Source organism: Psammomys obesus, unplaced genomic scaffold (genome assembly GCF_907164565.1).
Source record: "Psammomys obesus unplaced genomic scaffold, mPsaObe1.curated_primary_1811, whole genome shotgun sequence".
Taxonomy (NCBI): domain Eukaryota; kingdom Metazoa; phylum Chordata; class Mammalia; order Rodentia; family Muridae; genus Psammomys; species Psammomys obesus.
This window is the reverse complement of record NW_026596051.1, coordinates 21,747,649-21,775,251: the sequence shown is the minus strand read 5'-3', so window position 1 is coordinate 21,775,251 and position 27,603 is coordinate 21,747,649. Positions and strand designations below refer to the sequence as shown.

The window sequence follows — 27,603 nt, the reverse complement described above, 5'->3', positions numbered from 1 at the left end:
GTGTGTGTGTGTGTGTATGTGTATGAACAGACTTCAAACCCAATAAACATGTAGATTCTTCATTCCATTCAGGAAGTTTACAGTAAGAGAAGGGAAATGTCTGAAAAGAAGAATAGCTGTGTCTAAGAAAAATAACATTTTTCTGTTCGTTTTTTTTTTTAAGATGAAAATGTCAAAAAGTAAAGAAATCACAGCCTCATACTCAAACATGACCTCTATTTCTTTACAGTCTTTCTTCAACCCCACATGCATATGTACACTTAAACTTCCAAGCAACCTATGGATAGTGTATTCTTACTCCATTCTTTACATGGACATCTGCTGTGCCTGCATAACCAAGTATGACACCAAATTGAGCAATTCCTGTGTGTGTGTGTGTGTGTGTGTGTGTGTGTATGTGTAATATTTGTGTGCTTGCAGGTGTGTGGGTGGGTGAGCAAGCCCATGTGAAGGCCTGAGGAAGATGTCAAGCATCTGTTGCTGTCTGTCTTTGTCCCTTAAGACGTCTCACAAGCTCTGAAGTTTGGCGAGGCGGGCTTGCTAGAAGGCTCTCGGGATCCGCCTACCTTGGCTCTCTTCTCCTGCATCGCTGCACTTACAGGCACATGCAGCCATGCCACACGTACAGGAGGGATGGGGATCGGAACTCAGGTCCTCACACTTGCACAGTATATACTCTTAGCCACCAAGCCATCTCCTGGAGGAGCACTTCTCACTTATCTGGGCCTGCAGACTATTTCCAGTGCTCTGGCATATAAGGAACAATGCCATCAACATCCTTGCACCTTGGCAAGATTTGGTTTCTCAGAAAATGAGCCTCACCAAGACAGTTGTTTGAGTAAGAATATTTTTTAAACTTTTGATAACCATGAATAAGTAGTTCTCTAGTAGTAAAATCAGCTTTTCTCTTTTTTGTTTGTTTGTTTGTATGTTTGTCTTCGAGACAGTGTTTTCCCATGTAGCCTTGGCTATCTTGAACTCACTTTGTAGACCAGGCTGACCTTGAACTCACAGCGATCCGCCAGCCTCTGCCTCTAAGAATGCTGGGATTAAAGGCATGGACTGCCATGCCTGGCTAGTCAAATCAACTTTTAACACTATTGGCCTATATATTTGTTACATGATACACAGAAGGTAAAAGCTTGGTTTTTATGTAGTCTTTTAGAAAACTATTTTTGGATCTCCTTAAAAGTCTGTACCTACAAAAATTTTCCCCAAACTCTACTAACAAAGTTCCCTATATACCTGATGTTAGGTTAAATTTTCCGTTACCTGAAGCCATTCACCATTATCTTTTTTAATTCAACATAGGTATTCGGCGCAGGAGAAGGTAACTATTTACATTGGTTGTATTTTTTCCCCCGATATTATCACACTAGGTTCTGTGTCTAGTAATGTAGTGTTAGCCTTGTGTGGGAAGTGAGTGTTCGAAGCCTGGGATTAATTGGGGCGGGGGGGGGACAAGTGTGATGATGTCACCCAGATGAATGTAAGCCTTTGTAGGCTATCCGAACATCCTCTGTTGTAAGGAGAATAATTAAAACCCAGAGCAGGATATGCTCTAATCAAAAGAAGCCACGCAGTAACCTCCTGCCACCTGGGAGATGCTTTGCTGTCTACTGTCATTGAGAGGACCTGTGTGTGTCTAAGAGGCCATTGTCACCCATGCACATGCCCTCATACACACACATGTGCATGCTGTTGGTGTTACTGATGTAGACATGTGCAATCCAAAGCTTGTTAAACCACGGGACACTGAGCAGGTAACATATCTTCATGCCCTCCTTTGAAATCATGTTTCCCATTAGCTTGAAGTGATAAATTATCATTCAAAAGGCCAGCCCCATGGCCCAGAGAGTTAGCAAAACACAATATTGGTCAATGAAGGAGCAATGAATTGGGATTCTGAGATCTGTTTTCAAGTTACTATGTGTCTTAGTTAGGTTTTCTATGGCTGTGAAAAAAAAAAAAAAACCAATAGCATGACTATAAACATCTTGGGGAGGAAAGGGTTTATTTTGGGTTAAAACTCTTAGTCCACACTCTATTCCTAAGGGAAGTCAGAGGAGGAACTCAAACAAGGTAGGAACCTGGAGGCAGGAGTTGATGTAGAGGCCATGGAGGGGAACTGCTTATTGGTTTGCTCCTAATGGTTTGCTCAGCCTGCTTTCCTGTGGCACCCAGGACCACCATTCCAGGAGTGACACTTCCCACAGTGAGCTGCTCCCTCCTACATCAACCATTAATCAAGAAAATGGTCCAAAGGTCAATCTTGTGGGGCGGGGGAGGAGGGAAAGGGGTGCAGGTCACTTTCTCAACTGAGGTTCCCTCTAGCTTGTATCTAGTTGAAACGAAACTAAGTGGGTCTGAGTTGTATTTCCTGTGTGGCTCTCACATCAGCTCCGCCTTATGCTCTGAAGAAGTTAGAACACTTGGAAGAGGAGCCTACACGGGTATATGAATTCCAAGGGACCTGATGGAAAACTAGGGATTTGTTAGTCACTGAAAGTAATTGTAAAACCAAATGAAATCTTAGATGAATCCTGGTGTACTAAGACATCCAGGTAATCTTGCATGTCAGTAATGTAACAGTCTGTCATCGTCAAGCCACAGATGAGCAGATGCTCCAAGAAGCTGTTGATGACAAGAAGTGATTTTTTTTTTTATGGGTATGTGATTAATGGACCTATCACTGACTCAAATGTCATTTCAAGTAATCACAGTCCCTTCAATCAGTCTAGGGTCAGCCTTTGGCACAGTGAAGAGTAACAACCCAAATTAAAACAGGACAGTCAGGGTATGCATGCTTGCACAGCTTTATGGCTCACCATCACAAATGGGAAAGTACTTTATGAGACTCACATCACAGTATATTTAATGTCTCTCATAAGTATCGATGGCTGCTTAAAATCCATCCATGATGAAAAGCATGGCATGCTAAGCAAGTAACTCCAGCATGGAGACATGGCTGAACTTGGTGATTTTTCTAGTGACTTCTGTTGCTGTGCTTAAACATTCTGGCCAAAAGCAATTTGTGTGTGTTGAAGTGTGGGAGGAGGGAGTTACTGAGCTCACACTTTAAGGTCATTGTCACTCACTGAGGGAAATCAGGGCAGGAAAACAAAGCAGAAACCTAGAGGCAAGAACCATTGAGGAATGCTGCTTGCTTCCCCCCCCCCCCAGGCTTATGTTTAGCTGGCTTTTTCGTGTAGCCCAGGCCCACCTTCCTGGTGAGGGTGCTGCCTCCAGTGGGCTGGGTCCACCTGCATTAATTAACTATCAAGATAATTCCCCTAAAGACATGAATATTGGCTAGTCTGATCTAAGCAGTTCCTCAATGGAAGCTGTTCCTTCAGATGATGGAAGGATGTGTGAAACTGACAGCTAAACTTACCTAGGACAGTGATCAAGGGGGAAACGCTGAGAAAATGTATCCCTGTTTGTAACCAGCTGGTACCCACTGCCTACCACTGTCAGAACCTTGAAAGTTCACCTGCCCTATCATAGGATGGGAATGAGAACACAAGTGGCTTGTGCAGGCAGTGGGCATCCCTAGACCCTACAGCCCCCACAAGAGTCTTGGCCTAACACTCTCCTCATTAGGATGTCACCGACCAGACCACTCTAGGAAGACCCTCATTAGCCACCCAAGGTCAACCGTACATCCTAAAGCATACTTTATTTTCTTTATGACACTCATTCTGTCAAAAATTTTCTTCCTGCTCTGCTTGTTTCATGTCTCCTTTTATTTAAGAACAGCATCTGTCTTCCCCATCATTCTAGTCAAGAACCTGTTCTGTAAATGTTCAGCAAAGACTCGTTGAATGGTATGAATGAACCAACAAATGAATTAATGAATGCACAATAAAGTCAGAGTCTTTTAAAACTAATTCATCTATAAAACCCCTAAAATGCCTTCTGATGTAATATTCTGTATTTCTGGGAAAATCCAGTTATGTTTGTGCTAGATTGTAAACAATCCATGCAATTTTTATAGCTTCTAGAAGGTGGCAATCCTGGGGCAGGGGAGTGCCGTAGACTATATGAGTTCATAGTTTCCAAAAGCCCCCTAATAATAATGGGATTATTGTTATCTATAATGGGATTATTATTATTATATAGCCATCCTAGTGAACTCCTGAAAGCCCTCAATTGTAGTCACTGTGCGATCTGACCCTAGCATTTTATACGTTCCAGGATCTCATCGTCAGGCAAAGCCAGAACATTTTTGCTCACCACCAAACCAGAACACTCAGAAGGACCCACCTGCCATTGCCAGGTAAGGAGGCAGGAACTCCTATTAGGTCAGATCAGCAGACATAGGCCCTTTAGATTGCAGACAGTGACACACGAGACTTCTGAGGAACAGTAAATGTTTGACCTTGTACTCTAAAGCTATACATAAAATAGCATTTATAAATGTATAAACAGTCTTTCTGCTTATTAATAAACGAATGGATGCTACAGGCAAATAAGGGGTGTAAAAACTTGGATATTAACTGAATGGGATGAATGTCAAACAATCCTGCAGAAAAAGTGGGTCATCTCTAGCTGTTCTCAGTCCCTGGCTGCATCAAAGCTCACAGACACACGTGAACAGTATGCTGCAGGCGAGCAGGTATTGACATAGTTACTTCTGATGACGTAATCATCCGATCAGTTGATTGTGACACCATCACCTTCACTGAGGAAGAAGCAAAGGTGATTCCTTGACCAAGGTCCCTCTATATAAATTAGCAGTGGCTTTCCCCCACAAAGCTAGGACTATGAGGAGCTGCTATGCAGCTCTAGCTAATGCCTGTGACCTTGGTTCCAAACTCTCCCCGTTACACACCTCATGACATGCCCTCCAGCCACTTCACTATCCCTCTCAGAAGTGTATTTGCACATCTATTCTTCTGTCTACTTTCCCCGGTTAAAAAAAGAAAAACAAAAACATAAAAAAACAAACAAATAAAACAAGCTTTATTTTTATCCCAGGACGTCACTTCACTCATTCCTCAGGTGGTAAAAATGAGGTCCAGAGAGAGAGAGTCCTTCACCACTGAAGTTAAGGGCAACTCCGAAGCCAGAGGCCCTGCTGTGAGAACAGCATGATTCTAACAATGCTGCCCAACAGTCAGGGCTCTCATGGTACAGCCCTATAATTGACATGGTGCCTTGATTTATAATAAATATGTACTAGGAGTGTCCATGTTAGTGGTGGAAGAGAAAGGCTGTGAGGTGGGAGCTACTAGACTCAGACTGACAGATGTCACACTGATGAGCAACGTGATTTGGACGGTGTTAGTGTCCAAGCTTAAAACAGAACCAGGAACATCACAAGAGCCTAGCAAACATATGCTCTCTTAATAAGGTTGCCAGGTTGTGAACCTTGGAGCATCGCAAACCCCATTCCCTTTTCCTGCCACAGTTTTTTTTTTTTTTTGATGTCCTCAGCACAACTGAATCTGTGACAATTTTATTGAGAGCAATCAAATTGTTATACGTTTATCAGAAACAGAATATAACACTGCCAGTATCAATACAGTACTTGTCAGGATACAGTGATTTTTTTGTAAATTTTTATTATTAGTTACATTTTATTAACTCTGTATCCCAGCTGTATACCACTCCCTCATTCCCTCCCAATCCCACCCTCCCTCCCTCATCTCCTCCCTGCCCCTTTCCAAGTCCACTGATTGGGGAGGACCTTCTCCCCTTTCATCTGACCCTGTTTTATCAGGTATCTTCAGGACTCCTGCCACCATTTTTTAATGTGTCCTCTTTTGTCCCTTTAGTAACTTCTCATTCCTCAGCCTTCAGAGATTAGAACCATTGTTCTGTAGATCTTAGGAAGCTATTTGCTACATAAATCCCAATCTGACTCAATAGTTTTCTTACTGCAATTTTCTAACAGGGGGGAAAGTCACATTTGGGTGAAAAGATACTGCACTTTTCCATTTGCCCTGTACCTATGGTAGCTATTTCATGTGGCTTCAGCTTATTTGTTTGTTTGATTTATTATACAAAGTTTAGTTTTAATTGTTCTCTTAATCAGCTACCTCTCCTAACTCTCCTTCTTGGATGTATCTCCCAGTACAATCCTAAATTCTGGTAGTACTTCTGAGCTCATCTTATAACTCCTCTCTGTTACTGAAGGCCTGAATCCCATTCTTTCAATATCAAATGCCTCCCAACCCACCACCCACCCCCGCCACATCAGTGGTTCCCAAGTCTCCATCTCCTAACCAAGCCCCATTGCTTGGCTCCAGACCTGTGCATTCAATTATTCAATAGGCCATTTCCCTTACAGAAGTTCTTCACTCTCTCTCTCTCTCTCTCTCTCTCTCTCTCTCTCTCTCTCTCATCAAATGCTTTTCTAATTCAAAATTCTATCTCCAAAAATGTCTTGAATACGCCCACTTCTCCTCCCAGCTCTCCACATAGAGTAGGGCCCATCAACTCTTGCCAGGACTACTGCAACACCCTTCTATTGGCACAGAGAGCATCATCCCATCCCATTCATGTGGGAATTCCTTCCTAGGCTCTTGCAGAATAGACCATGGTTTCCCCTCTCTGGCCTTCCCACAGGGCTATCCTACCTTCCTGAAACATGCTTCCCCATCTTTTGCAGTCTGAGCAATTCCACCTGTGTGACCGCTCACCCCCACAGGTGCTGACGCTCTCCACCTTTCCTAAGACATCTGTTGGGTCCATTAGGATTCTCCACAGTCAGCTCTTCCCTCCAGAAACTATGTCTCCTTCATTTTATGTTCCCCCAAAAGCAGGCTCTTTAAAAGTGCTCGCCTTGTTTGCTAGATGAGCCATCACTTTTATGGCAGCTTTAGTTGTTTTAGGGGGTCATGTCTATCCTTATGAACTATGTGCTTGGTACCTAAAACATTTTGAAAGGACACTCCACCTCTTTTTTTTTTTTTTCTTTTTAGTTACATTTTGTTAACTCTGTGTCCCAGCTGTATCCCGCTCCCTCATTCCCTCCCCAACCCCACACTCCCTCCCTGGTCTCCTCCCTGCCCCTTTCCAAGTCCACTGATAGGGGAGGACCTCCTCCCCTTTCATTTGACCCTGTTTTATCAGGTATCTTCAGGGCTGGCTGCAAAGTCCTCCTCTGTGGCCTAACAGACTGCTCCTCCCCTGGGGGGGGATCAAACAGCCTGCCCTTGAGATCCTGTTAGAAATAGTCCGTGTTCCCCTTACTTTGGAAAACTACTTGGTTACTGAGCTACCACGGGCCACATCCGAGCAGAAGTTCTAGGTTATATCCATAGATGGTCCTTGGTTGAGTGTCAGTCTCAGAAAAGACCCTGTGCCCGGATATATTTGGTCCTTGTAGAGCTCCTATCCTTTCCATATCATACTAACTTCCCTTCTTTCATATGATTCCCTGCACTCTGCCGAGGGTTTGGTTATGAGTCTTAGTGTCTGCTTTGAAACACTGCTAGGTAGAGTCTTTCAGATGCCTTTTGTGGTAGACTCCTGTCATATGTTCAATGCACATCCCATTTGTCTTTCTAAATGAGGATTAATCACCTTTGCCTGTGTCCACTTTCTTGATTATCTTCTTTAGGTGTGTAGATTTCATGATGTTTATCATATCTTGTAGGTCTATATAAGCGAGTATATACCAAGTTTGTCTTTCTCCTTCTGGGATACTTCACTCAGAATGATCTTTTCTAGATCCCTCCACTTGCCTGCAAATTTCATGATTTCCTCCTTTTTGATTGCTGAGTAGTATTCCATTGTGTAAAAATACCACAATTTCTGTATCCATTCCTCCGTTGATGGACATCTACTCCACCTCTCTTAACATTTTTTTTACAAATTCTTTAAAATCAGAGAGAAATTCTGTGGCTCTTTTTTTGTTCTCCCTCAGACATTTAACAGAAATGATGCATTGGCTCGTAAGGGAATGTGAGCTTTGGTAGTTAAGAGCATGATGTCAGACATGTAACCAGCGATGGTGGCACTGTCTGGTCCCCAGATAACTTGCTAGTATTTTTTCAATTATTATGCCCACTGTAAGGTCCTTGGGCTTGTGTGGGAACAACAAAAAGCAGACACATTCTCAGTCAAAAAAAAAAAAAAAAAAAAGGTCAAGTTGTTTTTAATTAGCCAGAGGCTCCTGTCAATAGCACAATCCTTGGGATACAAGCATGGCTCATGTAATTAGATGAAATTCTATTAGCACCCGGAGCTTACATCGATGCTGATTGTAACACAAAGTGAACTAGAAAATTAGAGTAAGGTACAGAGAGCATAGACATGGGTGAGCAGCCCTGGCTGCACTAGTTTTGTAATTAGAAAGGCATGTTGCTGTTTTGATTGCCTTCTGTTACATATTCATACTCTCCGTTTTGCATGTGGAGTTCCTTATGATCCCATGCATTATTTTCTCATCCAGCTCACAAAAGATGTAGACATCTATGCTTCTCTTCCTAGCCATAGCTGGCTCTCCACTGCTAGATGTTCTATAGAATATGAGTACTAGACAGATGTTACTGTTTACAAAGCAAGACCACACTCAGCTCAACAAAGCAGAGAGCTATGACATGTCCTCACAGAAATTACAAAGGGAAACACTATGCCCACCAGTCCCTTAATTCCATGTGTAATACTTGCCAGACCTGAGAGAGGAGAGGAAAAGCCAATCTCTCGCTATCTAGAAAACTAACAATTCATTCTTTATAAATGTCACCTTTAGATGTTGCCATGAACTTTGCCCCTAAATGGGATTTTTGTCTGTCACAGGGATGCTAACATACCAATTCTGACATTTTCTTTAGCTCGTCCTACATGCCAGGAAAGCACAGTGTACAAGGCAGAGGTAAGGGTTTCACTGTATGAACCGTGATATAAACAGGTAAGCCAGCCCCACACGGTGACTTGACATTTGTGAACTGGAAACACTGAGCTGATGTGTAGAGATGTGACTGTCTCACTTTCACTGATTATTGGTATTCCATGTGTGTTAACATGGTACAACTTTTATTTTAACTTATAATGAATTAATTCTCTTCTAAGCATTGTTGTTATAAACCATAGTATTGATACCTTTCCAGAAGTACAATAGGAAGAGAATTATCTGGGTCTTGAGCCATGTGTCTCTTTAGCTCTTTAGCTGTGCATCTCTTTAGATGTATTTGAAAAGTATATGAAGCAGTTAGTTACTAAACTGATAAGAACACACTACAGCTGGTCTTCACCAGAAGGGAGGTGGGTTCATCCATTAGTCACCAACAGTTCGTGAGTACTGTGTGCTCTCCACCTTCTCCAACAGTTGGAGACTATTTTCTCCAACACACTAGGGGTAACACAGATTTATCTCAAGGAAAGAAATCTGTAAAATGAAAAAAAAAATAACCTTAATAGCTTAAATGATCCCTTTTACCCATCGTGACATAAAACTCAGAAGGCTGACATAACCGCATGAAGCTGAACAGAGAGGCAGAGAGAGCCTAGTGCCTGCCCAAAGGCTCTTGGCAATATCAATGTCATTTGTCTCAGCGACTTATTCCATGTGTGTTTTTCTTCTTGATTACTCTGCGCACCAGGAAGATGCTCTGTTTCTGCTGAGACAGGAAAGAGTGTTTGGGGCTAAGACAGCAGACTCCACAGGGTCCAGTGGAGAAGTTGAAAGCTCCCCTCACTGCCCCGGTCCCAACTCTGCCTCTCTCTCTTCAGTAGGGCCACAGAGTCCAGTTAATCCATTAAGCCTCACTCTCCCACTGACAGACTGTAAATAAAAACTCATATGTTAGTATCAGTACAATATATCACACAGGCACACTCAGCCTTCATCTTGACACACCCCTATTTTAATAGCCTTCCTTCTTTTCTTTGTTCCCCCTTTTCTCTTCCCTAAATGACATCAGTGAGCTTCAGAGCTACCTGCCTGCTTCCCATCATTCGTCATTTCATTTTTGCCCTACACTGAAACGGCTAAGGCTCAGGTGATAACTTTCTTTTTTTTCCAACACATACATTGATAATGGGACTTTCCCCCAAAGAGATTTTTCTCTCCCTCTTCTTCCTCCTCCTCCTTCTTTTACAAGGTAGGGTTCCATGTAGTTCAGAGTGATCTTGAACTCACTGTGCAGCTTAAGCTGTCCTTGAACTCCTGATCCTCCTTTCTCTACCTCTCAAATATTGCGGTTACAGTTATACTACACACCTAGCTTAAGTGGTCAAAGAGAGTTGTGATTAATTCATGGGCTTCTTCCATTCCTAGAACTCAAATATCAGCAACAGAAGTGCTGAAGCTCAGATTTAAGCATGTGAAGATGAGAAGGTTTTGGGTGTCCAAATCCTTGGGATGGACAGGGCCAGAAAGGGTCTGACTTACAGGTTTTGAAAGTATGCTTCCGGGTCAGAGAGAATCATAACTCAGAGCAGATTAGAGAACCTTAATCTTAAATATTAAAGCATTCATGGATGCAAAGCAAATGCAAGGTGAAACCACAGTGTTGAGCAAATGGCCATCATCACCAAGAGTCCAAGACATCATTTGTGTGCACAGACATAGAAGCCGACAAAACATCGATACACACAAATGAAATAATACTAAGAAAAACATCTCAGAAAGAATGCATTTGACATTCTCCCCACTGCCTCACTTTTATAGTGCCAGGTGGTGCTATGAGGGCTGCTGGCGGAGCCTGCAAAAAAAAAGACACCACAGAGGAAGCTAGGCTATTTAAGAATAGCACTTCCTCAAGATCCAGCTATACCCCTCCCAGGCATATATCCAAAAGATGCTCAAGTATACAACAAGGACATTTGCTCAATCATTTTTGTAGCAGCTTTATTTGTAATAGCCAGAAGCTGGAAACAACCCAGATGCCCCTCAGTTGAGGAATGGATACAGAAATTGTGGTACTTCTACACAATGGAATACTACTCAGCAATAAAAAAAATAAAAAAAAAAAACAAGGAAATCATGAAATTTGCAGGCAAATGGTGGGAACTGGAAAAGATCATCCTGAGTGAGGTATTCCAGAAGCAGAAAGACACACATGGTGTATACTCACTCATAAATTGATATTAGATATATAATATAGGATAAACATACCAAAATTTGTACACCTAAAATAACTAATCATGGCTAAGATGCTTAATCCCCATTCAGAAAGGCAAAGAGGATGGACATCAGAAGAAGGAGAAAACAGGGAACAGGACAGGAGCCTATCACAGAGGGCCTCTGAAAGGCTCTACCCTGCAGGGTATCAGAGCAGATGTTGAGACTTATAGCCAAACTTTGGGCGGAGTTTAGGGAATCTTATGAAAGAAGCCAGAGATAGTAAGATCTGGAGAGGACAGGAGCTCCACAAGGAGAGCAACAGAACCAAAAAATCTGGGCACAGGGGTCTTTTCTGAGACTGATACTACAACCAAAGACCATTCATGGAGATAACCTAGGACCCCTGAACAGATGCAGCCCATGGCAGTTCAGTGTCCAGGTGGGCTCCATAGTGATGGGAACAGGGACTGTCTCTGATGTGAACTGATTGGCCTGCTCTTTGATCACCTCCCTCTGAGGGAGGAGTAGCCTTACCAGGCCACAGAGGAAGACAATGCAGCCACTCCTGATGAGACTTGATAGACTAGGATCAGAAGGAAGGGGAGGAGGACCTCCCTTATCAGTGGACTTGGGGAGAGACACGAGTGGAGAAGGGGGAGGGAGGATGGGATACGGAGAGGAGGGGGAAGGGAGCTACAGGGGGATACAAAGTGAATAAACTGTAATTAATAAAAACTAAAAAAATAAAAATAAAAATAAGCTTATAGGGGACAGGGAACATGATTTGCCTCCATTATTTTATCTTTCCACCAACTAACACATGATCAGTACTCAGAATTTGATCACTCCCTAAAGATACAGAGCAGAGACATCCTTGTCCTTCCACTGACCTTCCGATGCTTCCCCATCACCTTACTGAGCAAATATTCATTCTGGTGAGTGGAAGTTCATCTCTGATTCATCAGACTTTGCAGAGTGACATGTGCAGAAGACAATGTGTCATCTGCACTCATAGATTCTCAGTTTAGTGGGCTTCATCCCCACACTCATACAGATGCCTTCAGGGTGAGCATTCATACACAATAGTGAGGCCTACATCTCTGGAAATGCTGACATCATTATTCTTATCTTACAAGTGGAAAAAGAATCTTGGATATGTTTCGTTTGTTTCTGGGTAGTTCACTTACAGATAAACACAATTGGCCCCATGTACTGATCAGTCAACTCAAGCTAAACTTTAAAGAATCCAGGTAAATAGATTATATGCAGTTATGTGTATGTACTAGAAGAGGGTTTTATTATACGCCAAGATGCTAACAAACCTGATCTTTAGATTTGCAAGTGGGAATGGTATTTCGTCTGCTTTTAGTTTTGTTTTGTTTTGTTTTGAAAATATACATATGGATTTCATTCCTACTAAGTTAAGTTTTAATTGTATATGAATGTAAGTTAAAATCTTTTAATAGGTACTGACACAATGCCTGATTTTTTTTCTTTCTTAATTACACTTTATTCACTTTGTATAGCCCCTGTGGTTCTCTCCCTCCTCCTGTCCCAATCCCTCCCTTCCTCCACCCTCTGCATGCATGCCCCTCCCAAAGTCCACTGATAGGAGAGGACTTCTTTTCCTTCCTTCTGATCCTAGCCAATTAGGTCTCATCAGGAGTGGCTGCATTGTCTTCTTCTATGGCCTGGTAATGCTGCTCCCCCCTCAGAGGGAGGTAATTAAAGAGCAGGCCAATCAGTTCATGTCAGAGACACTCCCTGTTCCTAGTACAGTGGAACCCACTTGGATACTGAACTGCCATGGGCTACATCTGTGCAGGGGTCTTAGGTTATCTCCATGCAATGTCCTTGGTTGGAATATCAGTCGCCTGATTTTTTTAAACGCTGTACTATATGTGACAATAGAGGGGTGTGCGGCTATCTCTAGGGTAAAATTTACAGCATTCATAAGTTAGCAACCTCGAGCTGAAGAGTCAAGAGTTCATACCAAGTCGTGTAGTTACATAAGATGTTGTTGTGGTTGTTGTTTTTAGAGACAGGGTCTTTCTGTGTAGCCTTGGCTATCATGGATTCTCTTTGTAGACCAGGCTGGCCTTGAACTCACAGTGATCCGCCTGTCTCTCGCCTCCCTGAGAGCTGGGATAAAGGTGTGTGCCACAATGCCCAGCTGCTACATAAGAGTTTTAAAGCATCAGAAACTGTTGGCAGCAGTGCAGCTTTACCACAACCCTTTTTGCTCAGGCTGTTCTGCCTCTCGGGGTAGCAACCACCCGTCCTCTCACCAGTCTCTTCATTACTGTCACCCTCCCTTTTCCAGGCTTTGTGGAACGATCAACCTCAAATGCAATGTCTCCTATAGGAAGGACTTTGGAAGCTTAACTGCTCTCATTCTGAGGGGGTAAAATCGATGACTCCTTGTGGTGGGATACAGATACAGTCTTAGAATTGTTCCTTCATTTATTCATCGTCTGACGCAGGGCCAAACCGGCGTCATTCAGGAGAAAATCGTGTGGCACATTCATTTGCTGCTGTTTCATTTAACTAGTTCTGTGAACAGACTACAGATGCATAATTATTGCCAAACGCTCTTTTTAAAAATAAGACTTTTTAAATATTTAAGCAAGGCATATGGGGTTGAACGATAATGAATCAATTGCCATAATATCATGAAAAATTCATAATCACTGAGTTCTGTTGGGCACAAAGCACTAACTGAGTAACAGAAAATGCTGAGAGTGCTGATTTCTCCTCTCAACTTGGTGCTCTGAGCCACAATGGAAAGATAGTCACTGCTGTTTCAATAATACACACCTGTATTCTGCTCTAGCATAACTTACACGAAAGTTTTTAAGCTAAGAGTTCTTGCTAGCAAAGGTCTGGAGGCTTTCTTTTAGGACTATACAGTGCATGATGCCCATCTTTGACATGTGATGTCTCTGTGTCCTTAGATTCTGTGTATGTGATCAGCACACCCTTAGGACTTGAAGCCAACTTTGGTCTGACTTTCAAGGGCTCTGCTTCCAGCTTTGATGTTTGTTGTTACTACTGGTATTTGGGTCTACTTTTGTATCATTTTGTGCCTCTTGAATACTTAACTTCTCAAGAACTTTTCGATGTTTTTCCTGCTCTGTGTTGGATCCATCTCTTCTTTATTCCTCATATTTTCTCATTGTCTGGAAAGTATACTTCTCAAAATTATCCTCTTGTTTACTTCACGTTTTAAATAAAGAGGTGCTTAAAATAGCTGAAAGTCACATTCTCTTTCCAAACAGTTCCAAAAATTAAAATTAGTTTAGCAGTATAGATTCTTTACCATTTCAAGGACAAGTTGAAATTTTGGAAGAGAAATCTCAGGCTTTCTTCTTGTTCTTAAAATCACAACTTGGAGGGTGAAATTAACTCATTTTTATAAAAGCAGATCAGAGTCTACATAATCAGTCTTCTGCTTAGGCCTTGGTTTTCCCAGCTTCTCAGCAGGAGAGCTGCAAATGCAAGGCTTGCCTGGAATACAGAAGGTGTTCATGACCTTCATGAACATATCTCCTTCAAAAGCACATCCCCACTGACCGAATTTTCTCCAACTAGGGTTTATCACCTAAAATATTCACACTTCTCAAGAGTATCCCAAACTGGGGATCAAATCTTCATCTCACATACTTTGGGGATCCAGTTACCATCCCAACCACAATAATTTGTCATTATATAATATATTCTCAATAGCACTACCCATCTCATGAGAAATGACTATCAGGATGCTTTTGTGTCAGATGCAAAGTTTTCCAGCTTCTAATTTGCTCCTTCCTGGTTTAAATTTATGATTAGCAACAAATGCTTCACCGGTGTGTTCCATGAAATGGCTTTAAATGCATTCATTTTAAATAAAATATCTGCTAAATACCCAAGTATGAATTACCATAGTTTCCCTATCAGTTTAAAAAAAAATGGTATTTCAAAATCTTTTCTAAGCTAATGCTTGAAGTTTCTTAATGGTACTTCCTGAGTTAGAAATGATCATGGTAGCTTAAGGAACTGGGCAAAGTTCATTACGGCCAGGATGGAGAGGGTGATGTGGGAAGAATTAAGCTAAGATGAAGAAAAAAGAAGAGATGAAATTTGGAGCCTTGAAGACAGAGGAGAGACAATTTTTATTTGGGGGGGGGGGGAGAAAGGTAAACATGGAAGAATTTTTAGCAAAGATGAGTAACTAAATCACAGTTACCATCCCCCCCCCCGTGTGTGTGTGTGTGTGTGTGTGTGTGTGTGTGTGTGTGTGTGTGTGCGCGTGCGTGCGTGCTCGTAGGCCTACACAGAAGTTAAAGGATAATCTTGGGTGTTCCGCCTTATTCAAGGCAGGGCTTTCGAGGTTTTTTTCACCAAGTTGGCTAACCTGTAAGCTTCTGGGGATTCTCCTCTCTCTGCCTACCGTATTCCAGTAGGAATTACAGCTGAAATTATAGCTGCCCAGTAGCGTCTGGTTTTTACATGAACTCTGCGGATTCGGACTCAGTTCATCACACTTGTAAAGCAAGCCTTTTTTAACTTACTGAGCTATCTCCCAGCCACACAATTATAGTTTTGAAAGATTACTCTAGATTCCCTGTGGCGAAAGAGCAGGGAAGGTGAACGTGGAAGGGGGGGAGCACCATAGTCCCTGGGGAGAGGGTGTTGTCTAGACCACAAAGATGTTCACAGACAGGCAGTGGTGGTCCCAGCTGTGTAATGAAAGCAGTGCGATTTCATTTAACTGTCATCTTTTTCCAGACCATACAGGCATCATGCAACACTGCGCTCCTCAGAGATGTCAAGCTGCAGCCAGCCGTCACCTTCACTATCGAGTGCTGCCCTTTGAAAACACAAACATAGGGAAACCTGTTCCCACAAAGCCTGACGAGAAGGTGAGGTGGGAGCTTCTCTGAAAGCCCTTCTGGCTGTTCGGGGAATCCAGGGAGAGCTTGCTGAGAACACCCAAAGCAGATCACTGTGGTTGCCATTAATTATTTTCCCACAAAATGACAAATGTTTGGGTTTTCATGTTTCGAAAAAGTTTTGTTGTCTCATACTTCATTACCCTTTCACCAGATTTTCAACTTGCGTCTTTTCCAGATTCTCAGAATGTTCTGTTCATTAACTCCCGGGGGTAGGGCTATAGTTGAGAGAAATTTAGACTTGTATTTATTAAGTTTCATGGATGATTAACTGGAATTTTAATATTAGTTTATTTCCCATCGAAAGATTCACATGTCACATTTCAACTTCAGTTGAGCCTGTCAGCTATTTCTTGAGCATTGATTATATGTGTCAGCCAGTGTGAGCAGTCAAGAACCCTGATACAGAAGAGAGCTAAAATACCCAATAGGTGCCAGCTTTATTTGTCCTTGGTGTGTTTCATGATCTCTCCCTAAAATCGGCTCCATTTGCACAATGGCTTCTCAGTTCAACAGTGAGTTTTCTGTGTCTTATCTGCCCCTCCCTCCATTATCTGTAACATTACTAAAGACATCACCAAAGAAGATAGTGCTGCCCTCATTGCATAGCCTCAGCTTAGGAGTGTCCAAGCTTCTCAGAGGATTGTAAGTGAAGCATCCGGGATCTCTGAGTAATTCCTTGTCATTTCCACAGTATCTCAAATGTCTATAATTAATCCCTAACTCACTCTCGAATGTCCTCCCCCTGTTCTTCCTATGGGCTCTGGAATCTTCTTTGATTTCTCCTTCACATGCACCTGAATGTTTTTCCATTCTGCCCCTCTCAAAAGCCTTAGGATTCTTGAGCTCTAACTCAACATCTACATAAGACCAAAGTCTTCCCAGAGCCTGACTTCTTCAGGGGCATGAGAAAAGCTTGGACTAGATCAGGATTGTCCCATTTTCAACAGTTCAGCAAGTCTTATGACTTATGGCAGATATAAACACTCCCAATAATGATGTCCATGTAACATTATGTAAATGGACTGCTTTCACTTTGCACTGTTACATTAATTTTTTTTTTGGGGGGGGGGAGGTTGAGATAGGGTTTCTCCTGTGCAGCCTTGAACTCACTTTGTAAGCCAGGCTGGCCTCAAACTCACCGAGCTCCACCCGCCTCTGACTCTGCCTCTGCCTCCCCGAGTGCTGGGATTACAGGTATGTGTGTGCCACCATGTCTGCCAAGTTGATAATTTTATAAAAGCAATATTCCAGATAGACATAAAAAGTAAGGTAGAAATCAATATGATAATATTATACTAACGGGCATATCCCCAAGAGAACTGAAAGAAGAGCCCAGCAGGATATGACATTATTTATGATAGTCAAAAAGTAAGAAGAACACAGGTGTCCATTCACAGATAGGTAAACAAAATATCACACACAAATTAAAATTTGGCATGTTCTACATGGGTAACTTCAAAACTATGATCCAAGGTGAAGTAAGACAAGTAAGGCACTAAAGGACAAACAAATGCCTTCTACCATTCATGGTTCCTAGAACTTCCAAGTCTTCAGAGACATCAGGTAGCAAAGTGGCTTCCCAAGACTGGAAAGGAGAAGACAGTAAGGGAGAGCTGTCATTTAGTGGGCACAGAGTTTCAGTTTGAGAGGATGGTTTTAAAGCAATATAAATGCACTTAACGCAATGAGTTACATGTTCAAAAGTGGCTAAAATGGTGACTTTACACCATATGCATATATAAAAATCTAAGGCAGTGGTTCTCAATCTGTGGGTCCAGACCCCTTTGGGGATCACATATCAAATATTTACATTATAATTCACAACAGTAGCAAAATTACAGTTATTAAGTAACAATGTTATAATTTCATAATTAGGGGTCACCACAACGTGAGGAACTATACTAAAGGATCACAGCATCAGGAAGGTTGAGAACCACTGCTCTAAAGCATCTTCCCAGCTTGACTGGCCACATGAGTGAGTAAATAACTCACCATGGCTGAGTCCTCCCAAGCCCTGAGACTAGCCAGGAGCCCCCCGAGCCACTACCACAGTGACCACAGTGACCAGCAGGCTAACACCCTGGCAGGGAGGTGAGGTCTCAGACATTTTCTTACTGGAAGCTTGACTGAGTAATGCTTAAGGGCAAGGTCTGGACCCTCCCAGAACTGTAAAACTCTTATCTTGTTTGAAGCCTCCTTTGTAATAAGTTCCTCTACTTGAGGGAATAAAGAAGATGAACTAATACAGAGGAGGCTTCAAACAAGATAAGAGTTTTAGGCTCAATTTTGTCTGTGTTTACAAAACCAAAGAACTACTTAAGATATTCTTCACATGCAATAAATATCAGAAATTGCAAGTATCCTGTACAGTCCCGTGGCTTTTGACAAATGAAAATACCAGACTTAGCCACTGACCTGGTTCAAGAAACATATTTCCTTCCTGCTCCTGTGACGTTTTCCTCTGGCTCCAGACAGCAGCAGCTCTCTCATTTCCACCACTGCCCTGTGTCCTTCCTACAACCCTATCTAAACAGGAGAGTGACTCCTTTGTTCCTGGCTTTGATTCACTGAGCACAATGCTTGTGAGAGTCACCCCTGTGGTTTCCTGCCTTGTGCTTTCCCTTAATTTTGTGTTGAAACTTATGTGGAACACAGTGCCTGAGCTGAATGGCGGAGACCAGAGGATTGGTTATAAGAAGTGCCAGCCCAAGGTAGCTGGTGTGTTTGTGTTGGAGCAGTAGATAGGCCTGACTGGCCAGGCCCATGATATGAGATGAAAGGAGGGAGGCTGTAGTTAGGTACGAGTTAGTGCATCCTGGACAGATTGTGTTCACCTGTGCCCATCACTGGATGGATCATGTTGGTACTGGGAAGACCAGAGACTGCAATGAGAAACCAGAGACGTGATGTCATGTCCCTGATTCTTGCCAATCACGTGGCAGATTTTTGACTCCCTGAGTCTCTGCTACTCATGTATAACTAGGATAAGTTATAATTGTCCATTATGCATAGTCCAGGGAAATTGTGTGGGAAGGTTTGAGATATTGGATAAGGAAGGGTCTTGAGTGGTGTGAGTCAACATTGTGACCCGGGATACTCAATGAAGAGATTGCAGGACCATGCTGTCATGGGGACACAACACAATGCCGGGAGCATAGATGAACACACTCGCACCTTTCTGCAATGTCAGAATTCACTGAGTATTAAGCTCTCAAGTTATATCAGTTTCATTGGCTGTGATTCAAGTGGTCCTGATTTTCCCTTGATAGCTGCTCATTAGCACCTCCAAGTTCTTTTATTCCAATGTGAATGAACTACTGATCTTAACTCTTAAACTATAATTATACCATAAACTAGAAGGTGGGGGTGACAATTGATTAAAGAGGCCACAGAGTTTAAAGAATTCCTAGTGGAGGCCAAGAATTGATAGGTGCAGGGAGTCACTGCAGGAGTTTAGACATCAAGGAGAGCTGCCAGAGACCCAAGAGTTCAGCTTAGCACTGAGCAGCAGAGACAAGCCACCTGCCTAGGACACCAAGAAGAGCTTTAGGTCCAAGTTCTGACACGCAGACCATGGCAATTGAGTGAAGAGAAAGTAGTGGAGACTGAGTTGAACTGGAGCACTGGGAGAGTTGGCAGTCCCCTGTCTGTTGTCTCTTGGACCACAGTTGTCACCTGTGGTCAGATGGTAGACCGTTGGGGTCTCCTTTGTGGGGGTCCAGGTAAGAGCACCATACCCTTTCTTGGTCTGCTATTCTCTCTCAATCACTTCAGTAAGTTTACAGATATAAACAAGCTGTCTATGCCTCATGGTAGATGGGGGACAGGTGGTGGCATCCATGTGCACAGCAAGGGACAGAGTCATCCTTTCTCAAAAGAGACCCAACTGCGGCTTTGTAAAGACATCCAGGGAGTGAGAGTCTGAAAGCCACTTGTCCACATGCTATGGAGTATGTCAGAGCAGCAGAGCACAGTCTGTTCTCCACACACCACACAGCTCTCTGTTGCCCTCCCTTCCCCACCTCAGGGAACCTTTAGAAGCAAAATAATTAAAACCACTTGTTGAACATTTGGGCAAGTCAGCGAGCCAAGTTACAGTTCAGTCTCGATTTTACCTCACAGCCCCAGGAAGGAGACACACACAGCCAGGGCTGCAGCAGCCTACTCTGACCACTATTTTTACAGTGACCAGCACAGCACAGTGTCACAGTCTACACACATCCTCAAGAAACCTCACCAGATGCAGAGTCAGATGTCCCTGAGAGCTGAGTGTAATCCCAGCACTTAGGAGGAACAAGAGCTCTGGGTCATCCCCAGATATATCGTGAATTCAAGGCAGCCTGTGATACATGACACCCCATCTAAGAGAAAATCAAATAAAATCATTGACAGATTAAGGGTTTATGCTTCCTGAAACTCAATGGTGGACTTTTCCCAACTGCTTGGCAGTTTCTGGCCACTCCCAATAACCACTGTCTTTCTACCCTGTCAACCCTGGAATCTCCAGCTGCATTTGCTTTTTCTGTGTCCATCTTCTCTCAACATCAGTGGGCATCTCCGGGTCCCAGAACAAACTGATCTGCGCTGAATATCTATCCATTAGTCTGTGATTGGACACGGGTGGAACAAAAGTCGAATTCAAATTCATTATTCCATAATGAATACCTCCCTTTGATTCTAAACTATTCCTCATTGAACTTGTACCCTAGGGTGTCCAACGGAATGAATGGTACGTTGGAGAATACAGTCGCCAGGCAGTGGAGGAGGTGTTAATGAGAGAGAAAAAGGTAATGTTCTACAGTGTTCCTGTGGCTATTCTGTGTGTTTCTGTATGCAGATATATACATAAGGAGACTTGGGAAGAAGGGGTTATATGGGAGAGAATAAGAAAAGATAATGGGGTACAGTTTTTATAATGAAAGAACACTAAATACACAGATGAATGGTTTTCTCTTTTAATTAATTTATTTTTTATTAATTACCGTTTATTCACTTTGTATCCCAGCTGTAGCCCCCTCCCTCTTACACTCCCAATCCCACCTTTTCTCCCTCTTCTCCTCCCATGCCCCTCCCCCAGTCTAACAATAGGGGAGGTACTCTACCCCTTCCCTCTCACCCTAGCTTATCAGGTCTCATCAGGACTGGCTGCATTATCTTCCTCTGTGGCCTGGTAAGGCTGCTCCCCCTTCAGTGGGAGGTGATCAAAGAGCCATGGAGTATATTACAGCAGCAGACCACAGTCCATTCTCCACACACCACACAGCTCTCTGTTGCCCTCCCTTTCCCATCTCAGGGGAATTTTAGAAGCAAAATAATTAAAACCACTTGTCAAACATTTAGGCAAGTCAGTGTGGTACAGGATAAAGTGAGCCAAGTTACAGTTCCTGTCTCGATTTTAAAGCATGGTAAAATGTCACTGTTCCCCTTACTAGGAAACCCACATGGAGACTGAGCTGCGATGGGCTACATCAGTGCAGGAATAGTTTTCTTAAAACGCAGAGATATGTAAAAATGGCTTCAGACCTAACACTTGGTTTTGTCATTTATTAGATATGCAGCTTTCTCAAGTTCCTAAACAAGGTTACTTTTTGATTCTTTATTCATAAAGTAGAAAAATTTTTAAAGTATTGGTGCTCGGGGAGCCACTGGAAAATCACATGTGGTCACAATGGGCAGCACCTCCTTCTGCTCTCTTCAAATTCCATCTCCTTATTAAAAGTGCAACCATGGTACAATTGGGTGCTTATGCCTCACTTCTTCAGGAACGGAGCAGGGGTCATGAATGCTGCAACCCAGCATTTGATAGGTCATGTGACGGTAACAGCTATCCCCAAGATTTCTGTCATTTAACCCAAGATAACTATTTCTTCATTGCACATCAGATTCAAGATAGATTTGTTTGGGCTTTGTGAGGCCCTGTGTGCATGCTGTGCTTCTGCCTTCACATCCTGGCTCTTCACACATCTCCCCCGGGAGTAACATACTTTACCTCTCCCTTGACCAAATTCCACAACCAAAGCTAACTTCAAACGGGAGGTTTCAACATGCTATGAGAACTTGAGTGCTTGCAACCAGGTCGACTACCACAGCCTTCATGGCAAAGCAAGTGACTCTCAGGTGACTACTCTGCTAGGCACAGAACTACAGTGAGTTGCTAAGAAATAACAGAAAGCTTCTATGGCTTAAGGACTACTAAATCCTCCACCAGGCTGCTGCTGAATGTGACAGCACAGTATGAATGAGTCACTTAATTCATGAATAAATGATAGGTCTCCAACACATTTAAGAAAACTCAGAATTGATGTAAAAATTAAATTATTCCATCAGTTGCTATGATAAACAGAATCATGGCCATTCCCCCCTCACACCAATATGTCCATGTCTTAATCCTAGAACCTGTGAATGAATCACTTTATATAGGAAAGGGGGCTTAGCAGATTGGTTAAATTGGGGTCTTGCCATGGGGAGGGTATCCTGAGCTGGGTTTCCTCTTGTGCTCTCTGATATGAGGGAAGCAGGAATGTCAAAGAACAGATGTGATTGTGGAAGTAAGGTCATAATGGTGGAGGCACCACCAGCCAGGATTCTAGTGACCCCTAGGGACTAGCAGAGTCACAGACACAGACTCCATCCTCTCATGCTAGTTCTAGCCCAGAGAGATTCACTGTGGACTTCTGACCTTCCAAACCATACAAGAATGACTTTATTTTTATTTATTTACTAATTTCATGTTACCTTGTTAACACTAGCACTAGAGACTAAGGAGATTGCTAACAAACCATATGACTCTATCAGGAATAACTGGAACTACCTCATTCCCTAGAACAGGGCCCTGAGGCCAGGGTCTCAGTCACAATAACGAGATTAATACTCACTTCACCGAATCTCAGCTGCTTCCAGCTACCATGACAGTCCTCTACAATGGGGTGGTTTTGAGAGGGGTTAGCTGGTCCCTGTCCCAGGATCTCTGTTCCCTTCCTCTGTCAGGGCTTCAGACGTGGCTGGCCTCTGCTGTCATACGATGCGGCGTGGTGACAGTATACCCCAGCCAAAGTGCCTCTTCTTGGGTAATCAGTACCCAATGGGCTTTCATCAGCAAGACCTTAGAGGACCCAGAGGCAGAAGCCCACATGTGAGCTGTGCTATGGCAGGGCTTGGTGCTCCTTACATCCCCCCTTGCTCCCCTTGTGCCTGTGCTGCACCCCCCCCAGACACAGAGTAACACTGTCTAAGCTGAACGGCCATATTTTCCTTTTCTGTTTGCATCAGTTTTGTCAGAACGTTTCCCATTTATAAGAGATAATTTAACTTCAATGGAAGATTTCCCAGATTTATTTTGACAAGTGCTTTGCAGAGTTTAAGATAATAAACCCCGAGTTTGGCCCTAATTCTTGGCCTCCATTCCCCTTCCTGATCTCTAGTAATGTTCTGTGCTGGAGTCGTAAGACTATGCTTCTGAACAAATGTGTTACGCAGAGAAAGTTGCAAACAGTTCCTCATCACCCTTAGTGAAGGCAGAGGTCACCGTGCTTAAAGAGTTAGACTTGCTGCTTGGTTTTCAGGTTTGTCATTTGCTAACTGTCCAACGAGTAGGGCATGTGACCAAGAACAGATATGAATGCAGGCCAACATAAAACTGTTAATTTACTCAAAACATTATAAGACAATTTTTGCAATTAATAAAAGATTTATTATATTATTTTTATTTAAATGTGTGTGTGTGGGCACACATACATGTGTGGTTGCCCACAGAGGCCAGAAGAGGCTGTTGGATCCATCAGAGCTGCCTGACATGGATGTTGGGAAATGAACTTGGCTCTCACGATAGGGTGGCAAGAGTTCTTAATGGCTGAGTCATCTTTCCAGCCTTTGTTTTCCCAGTTTGACTGTTCATTTCTCAAACATGAACTTTGTAGATGACAACCACACATCCAGTGCCAATGTTAGACCCACGTGCTAAGCCTGGGAGATTTGTTTGGGCTGCAAAGCCTTAATTCCTTGTAAATGGGAGTAAAAGTCTTTCCTCCAGACTTATGTAAAGATCAAATGAAATAATGTATGTGAAGGCTGGTCACCTTAAGGGCAGCTCTTAGTAAACTTCTATTGCTCACATCATGACATATACACAAAAAAAAGTAATAATGTTATCCTTAAATTTAGTGTTTGTTAAAGAATCATATTGTATGACATAGTATTTTATATATTGATATCGTATTATAGGTTATATTATAGATTAGTTATTACTAGCCCATGCAATATGTATAGATAACCATATAAGAATGAGAATTATAAATCATCATACATAGCCTCTACATCTATGCTATTTATGACACTTATCACACATTTATAGTTTTCACACATTTATAGTTACAGCATATGGATGACACAACATAATCCTGAGGCCAAACCTTACAGTGTGATCAGGGAAAGTCTGCCTCTCAGCCTCACACCCTCGTCTTGAGAGATTCCCTCCAGTGTGTCTGCTTATTTCTGGCTCATGCCCTATTCTCCACCCTGACGCTTTAGTCCTGTTGATCTTTTGCATACCTTTTCTGTCCAACCCTTGGCCTTGGATACTGACACTTCTGGCACCTTTCCCATGTCCTTTTCCTTGCCTTGACCTAACTTCAGGCTACTCCATCTCTCTACTCATTTTGGCATCATTCTGTGCAAAGCCCCATTCCTCTTTTGGAAACCCTGATCCTGCACTAAAATCTCCCCACACAGGAGTCTGATTTCTTGGGCTAAGATCTTTGTATGGTCTGTGATGGCTTCCAGTCCTCTCTAGAAGAAGATTTGATCTCCAGGGCCAACATGTGAACAGTGACAGGCTTAGAGGAACACACCAGAGAGGGATGAAGGGGGACTCGCCTGTGCAGAAAGAAGACAATATGCAACAAAAACCCAGAGGAGGAGTCCATTCAGGAAATGGTAGCCTGGCTGGAGCCAGGAGCTGGGGACAGGAGATCAAATAAAGGACTGGTTGATGAATCTACTATGAACATGTCATTAAGTTTGTAAGAAATATGCAGAGAGTAGAAGAAGGTTTGAACAAAGGAAGCCATTGTGCATCTGGTGTGTTCTCAGCAGGCAGTAAAAATTGTATCCATACAGACACCGTGTTGGCCACTGCTGTCACAAAAGACTGGAGAAAAACTTCAGGAAGGAAGGTTTCTTTGAGCTACTGATTTCAGTCCTTGGTAGGTTGATCCCATTAATTTTAGGTCTGTGGCAAAGTAGAAGCATCACAGATGAAGGGTTGCCCACCTCACAGTATCCAGAGAGCAGAAAGAAGATTAAGAACAAGATACATCTTTCCAAGGCACCCATCTTGACAATCTACTTCCTATGAGTAGTCTCCACCTCCAAATAGCCCATTCAGCTTTAAACTCACCAATATGTTAATCTCATGTTGTTAGTACCTTCATGAACCAATTGCGTCCCTGTATCAGCACCAGCGAATACATAAGCCTCTTGAGGAGACACTTTATATCCAAACCCCAACAGGCAATCAGCAAAAGCTCAGAGTTAAATAGAATGTATAGCTAGGTTGCCAAAAACTAAATCCATTTAGGAATCTCACAAAAGCATCATTGTCAATATCACCTTAAGGCCAGGGTCCTGCACATCTGAGAAGATAACCATAATTCCTTTTGCTTCAGGATGGAACCTTTTTGGTCCGAGATTGTTCCACAAAATCCAAGGCAGAACCGTATGTTTTGGTGGTGTTTTATGGGAACAAAGTCTACAATGTGAAAATCCGTTTCCTGGAGAGCAACCAGCAGTTTGCCCTGGGCACAGGACTCAGGGGAAATGAGGTAGGTGCAATCCAACCAATTCCCTCTCTGAGGCTAGAAATAAAAAAGGAACATGGAGTTTGGGAGATCCTCCATTATGTCCACACAGTCCAGTGAACACAGGACAGGAGGAAAGACACTGCAGTGATCCCCTGATAGCTCCTTTCATGAACATCCTAGCACATGTCTTGCCATGTTCAGCTCACCAAGCCAGAAGTCCACCATGCCACAGAATGTCCCTCAGCCTCTCAAGCCTCTTAGAGAAACCTGTTCAGAAAGAAGCATTTGCATTCTGCCTTGTGGAGAGCTTCTCCCAGCCCAAGCTGACATTCTAGTCTCCTAACTCCCCATGTTCATTGCAGGTATGTGTCATTCATTTATCCACAGGATTGCGTCCTCAGAATGAATGTGTGTTCAGCAGTACCTTTGGGTGCTAAGCTGAGATCCTATCCTCAGTACGGGTGTGCTGATGGGAGGCCAGTGAGAGAACTTGTCTCAAAAAATAATAAAGTGAACAGCACTTGAAAAATGACACATAACTTGTTCTCTGCCCTTCTAGTACACATGTGTATAGACATCTAAGCACTCACAAACATACATACACATGCACACACATATAAAGAGAGAAGCACTCAGAAGTCACAGGGTCGGAGAATGCAGGAAAGGTCAGCAGCTTTCATCAGTGCTCTTGGAGTGTGGTCCGTCCATGCTTCATCTCTCCTGGAATGGAGAGAGCTTTCTGTGTCTGCTACAGTCCAAGCCTGAAGTTGCAAGGATTTTTCTCAAACACCCGTGCTGAGACTCAGATGTTGGCCTCAGCTCTTAAGCCAAATTCAGCAGAACGGCCCATGGAAACTCCTGTATTGAGACTAGGGAAGGGATCTGTCAGGAAATAATTCATACCTATTATACAATGAGCCTGGAAGCAAGGAAAATGCAGCAAAGAAGAAAGCTTGCCATCTGAAAACCAGGCATGAAGTTGATGGAGAAACTAAAGGCCTGGTGTAGAGAGTGATGTACCAGTCCAGCTCAGTCTGGAAATGCTATTAAGAATAAAACAACAGCTTGGTAGGAGCCAAAGATCTGCATACACAGAGGAAGATGGTTCATTATCAAAACCAAACAAAACGAACACTGGGGCCATGGTTCAGTGGGTAGAGTACTTACCTGGTATATACAAAGCTCTGGGGTCCACCCACATGAAACATGGGTGGTGGTGCACACCTGTAACTCCAGGTAGAGGAAGGAGGATCGAGGAAGGAGGACCAAGTTATACAGTAACTTCCAGGCCAGCATGAGCTACGTGAGACCCTATCTCAAGAAAGAAAAACAGAAAGGGGCTGGGTCAATGGCTTCATGGCAGACATACTGAACTGGGGGAGAACAAACACTTTCCAAATGACCAAGATTGGAACTGCAACTTGTCATGACCTCAGCCAGAACTACACCAGAAAAAAAAAAATAGTAAGCCACTATCACCAAGTGTCTTTCCCAAGTCACCTGGTTTCCACTCTCTTTAATCCTTAAAACACATAAATAATGGCACTTAGCTACTTGAAAGACAGGTCTAGCATGAAGTACTAACGTCTGCGTTTGCCTATGTTCACAAACAGAAGTCAATTGTTTTTGAACACATTCACTTGGGAGTTTACTGAGGAGACGTGTTAGCTGATGTGGCAATATAATCAGACCACAGCCCCTGGGTTTGATTTCTACCATGTGCCATGTGCACTGTAATGAGAGTTTTGGACTCACTTTCACAACTTGAGTGTAACTATTGTCTACTAAGCTTCAGTTAAATTTTAGTGTGTGTGTGTGTGTGTGTGTGTGTGTGTGTGTGTGTGTGTGTGTG

General features: G+C 42.9%; 1 protein-coding gene across 1 annotated transcript in view; it reads left to right on the top strand.

Annotated features, from left to right (window-relative positions):
• The window catches only part of Clnk (cytokine dependent hematopoietic cell linker), a 167,753-nt gene that overhangs the window by 132,682 nt on the left and 7,468 nt on the right, over positions 1–27,603 (top strand). Inside the window, exons 13-18 of the mRNA XM_055624067.1 lie at positions 1,312–1,330; positions 4,198–4,279; positions 8,787–8,827; positions 15,788–15,921; positions 20,664–20,741; positions 25,617–25,772. Coding sequence (XP_055480042.1) covers positions 1,312–1,330; positions 4,198–4,279; positions 8,787–8,827; positions 15,788–15,921; positions 20,664–20,741; positions 25,617–25,772 — 510 coding nt within the window. The remainder of the gene's footprint in view (positions 1–1,311; positions 1,331–4,197; positions 4,280–8,786; positions 8,828–15,787; positions 15,922–20,663; positions 20,742–25,616; positions 25,773–27,603) is intronic.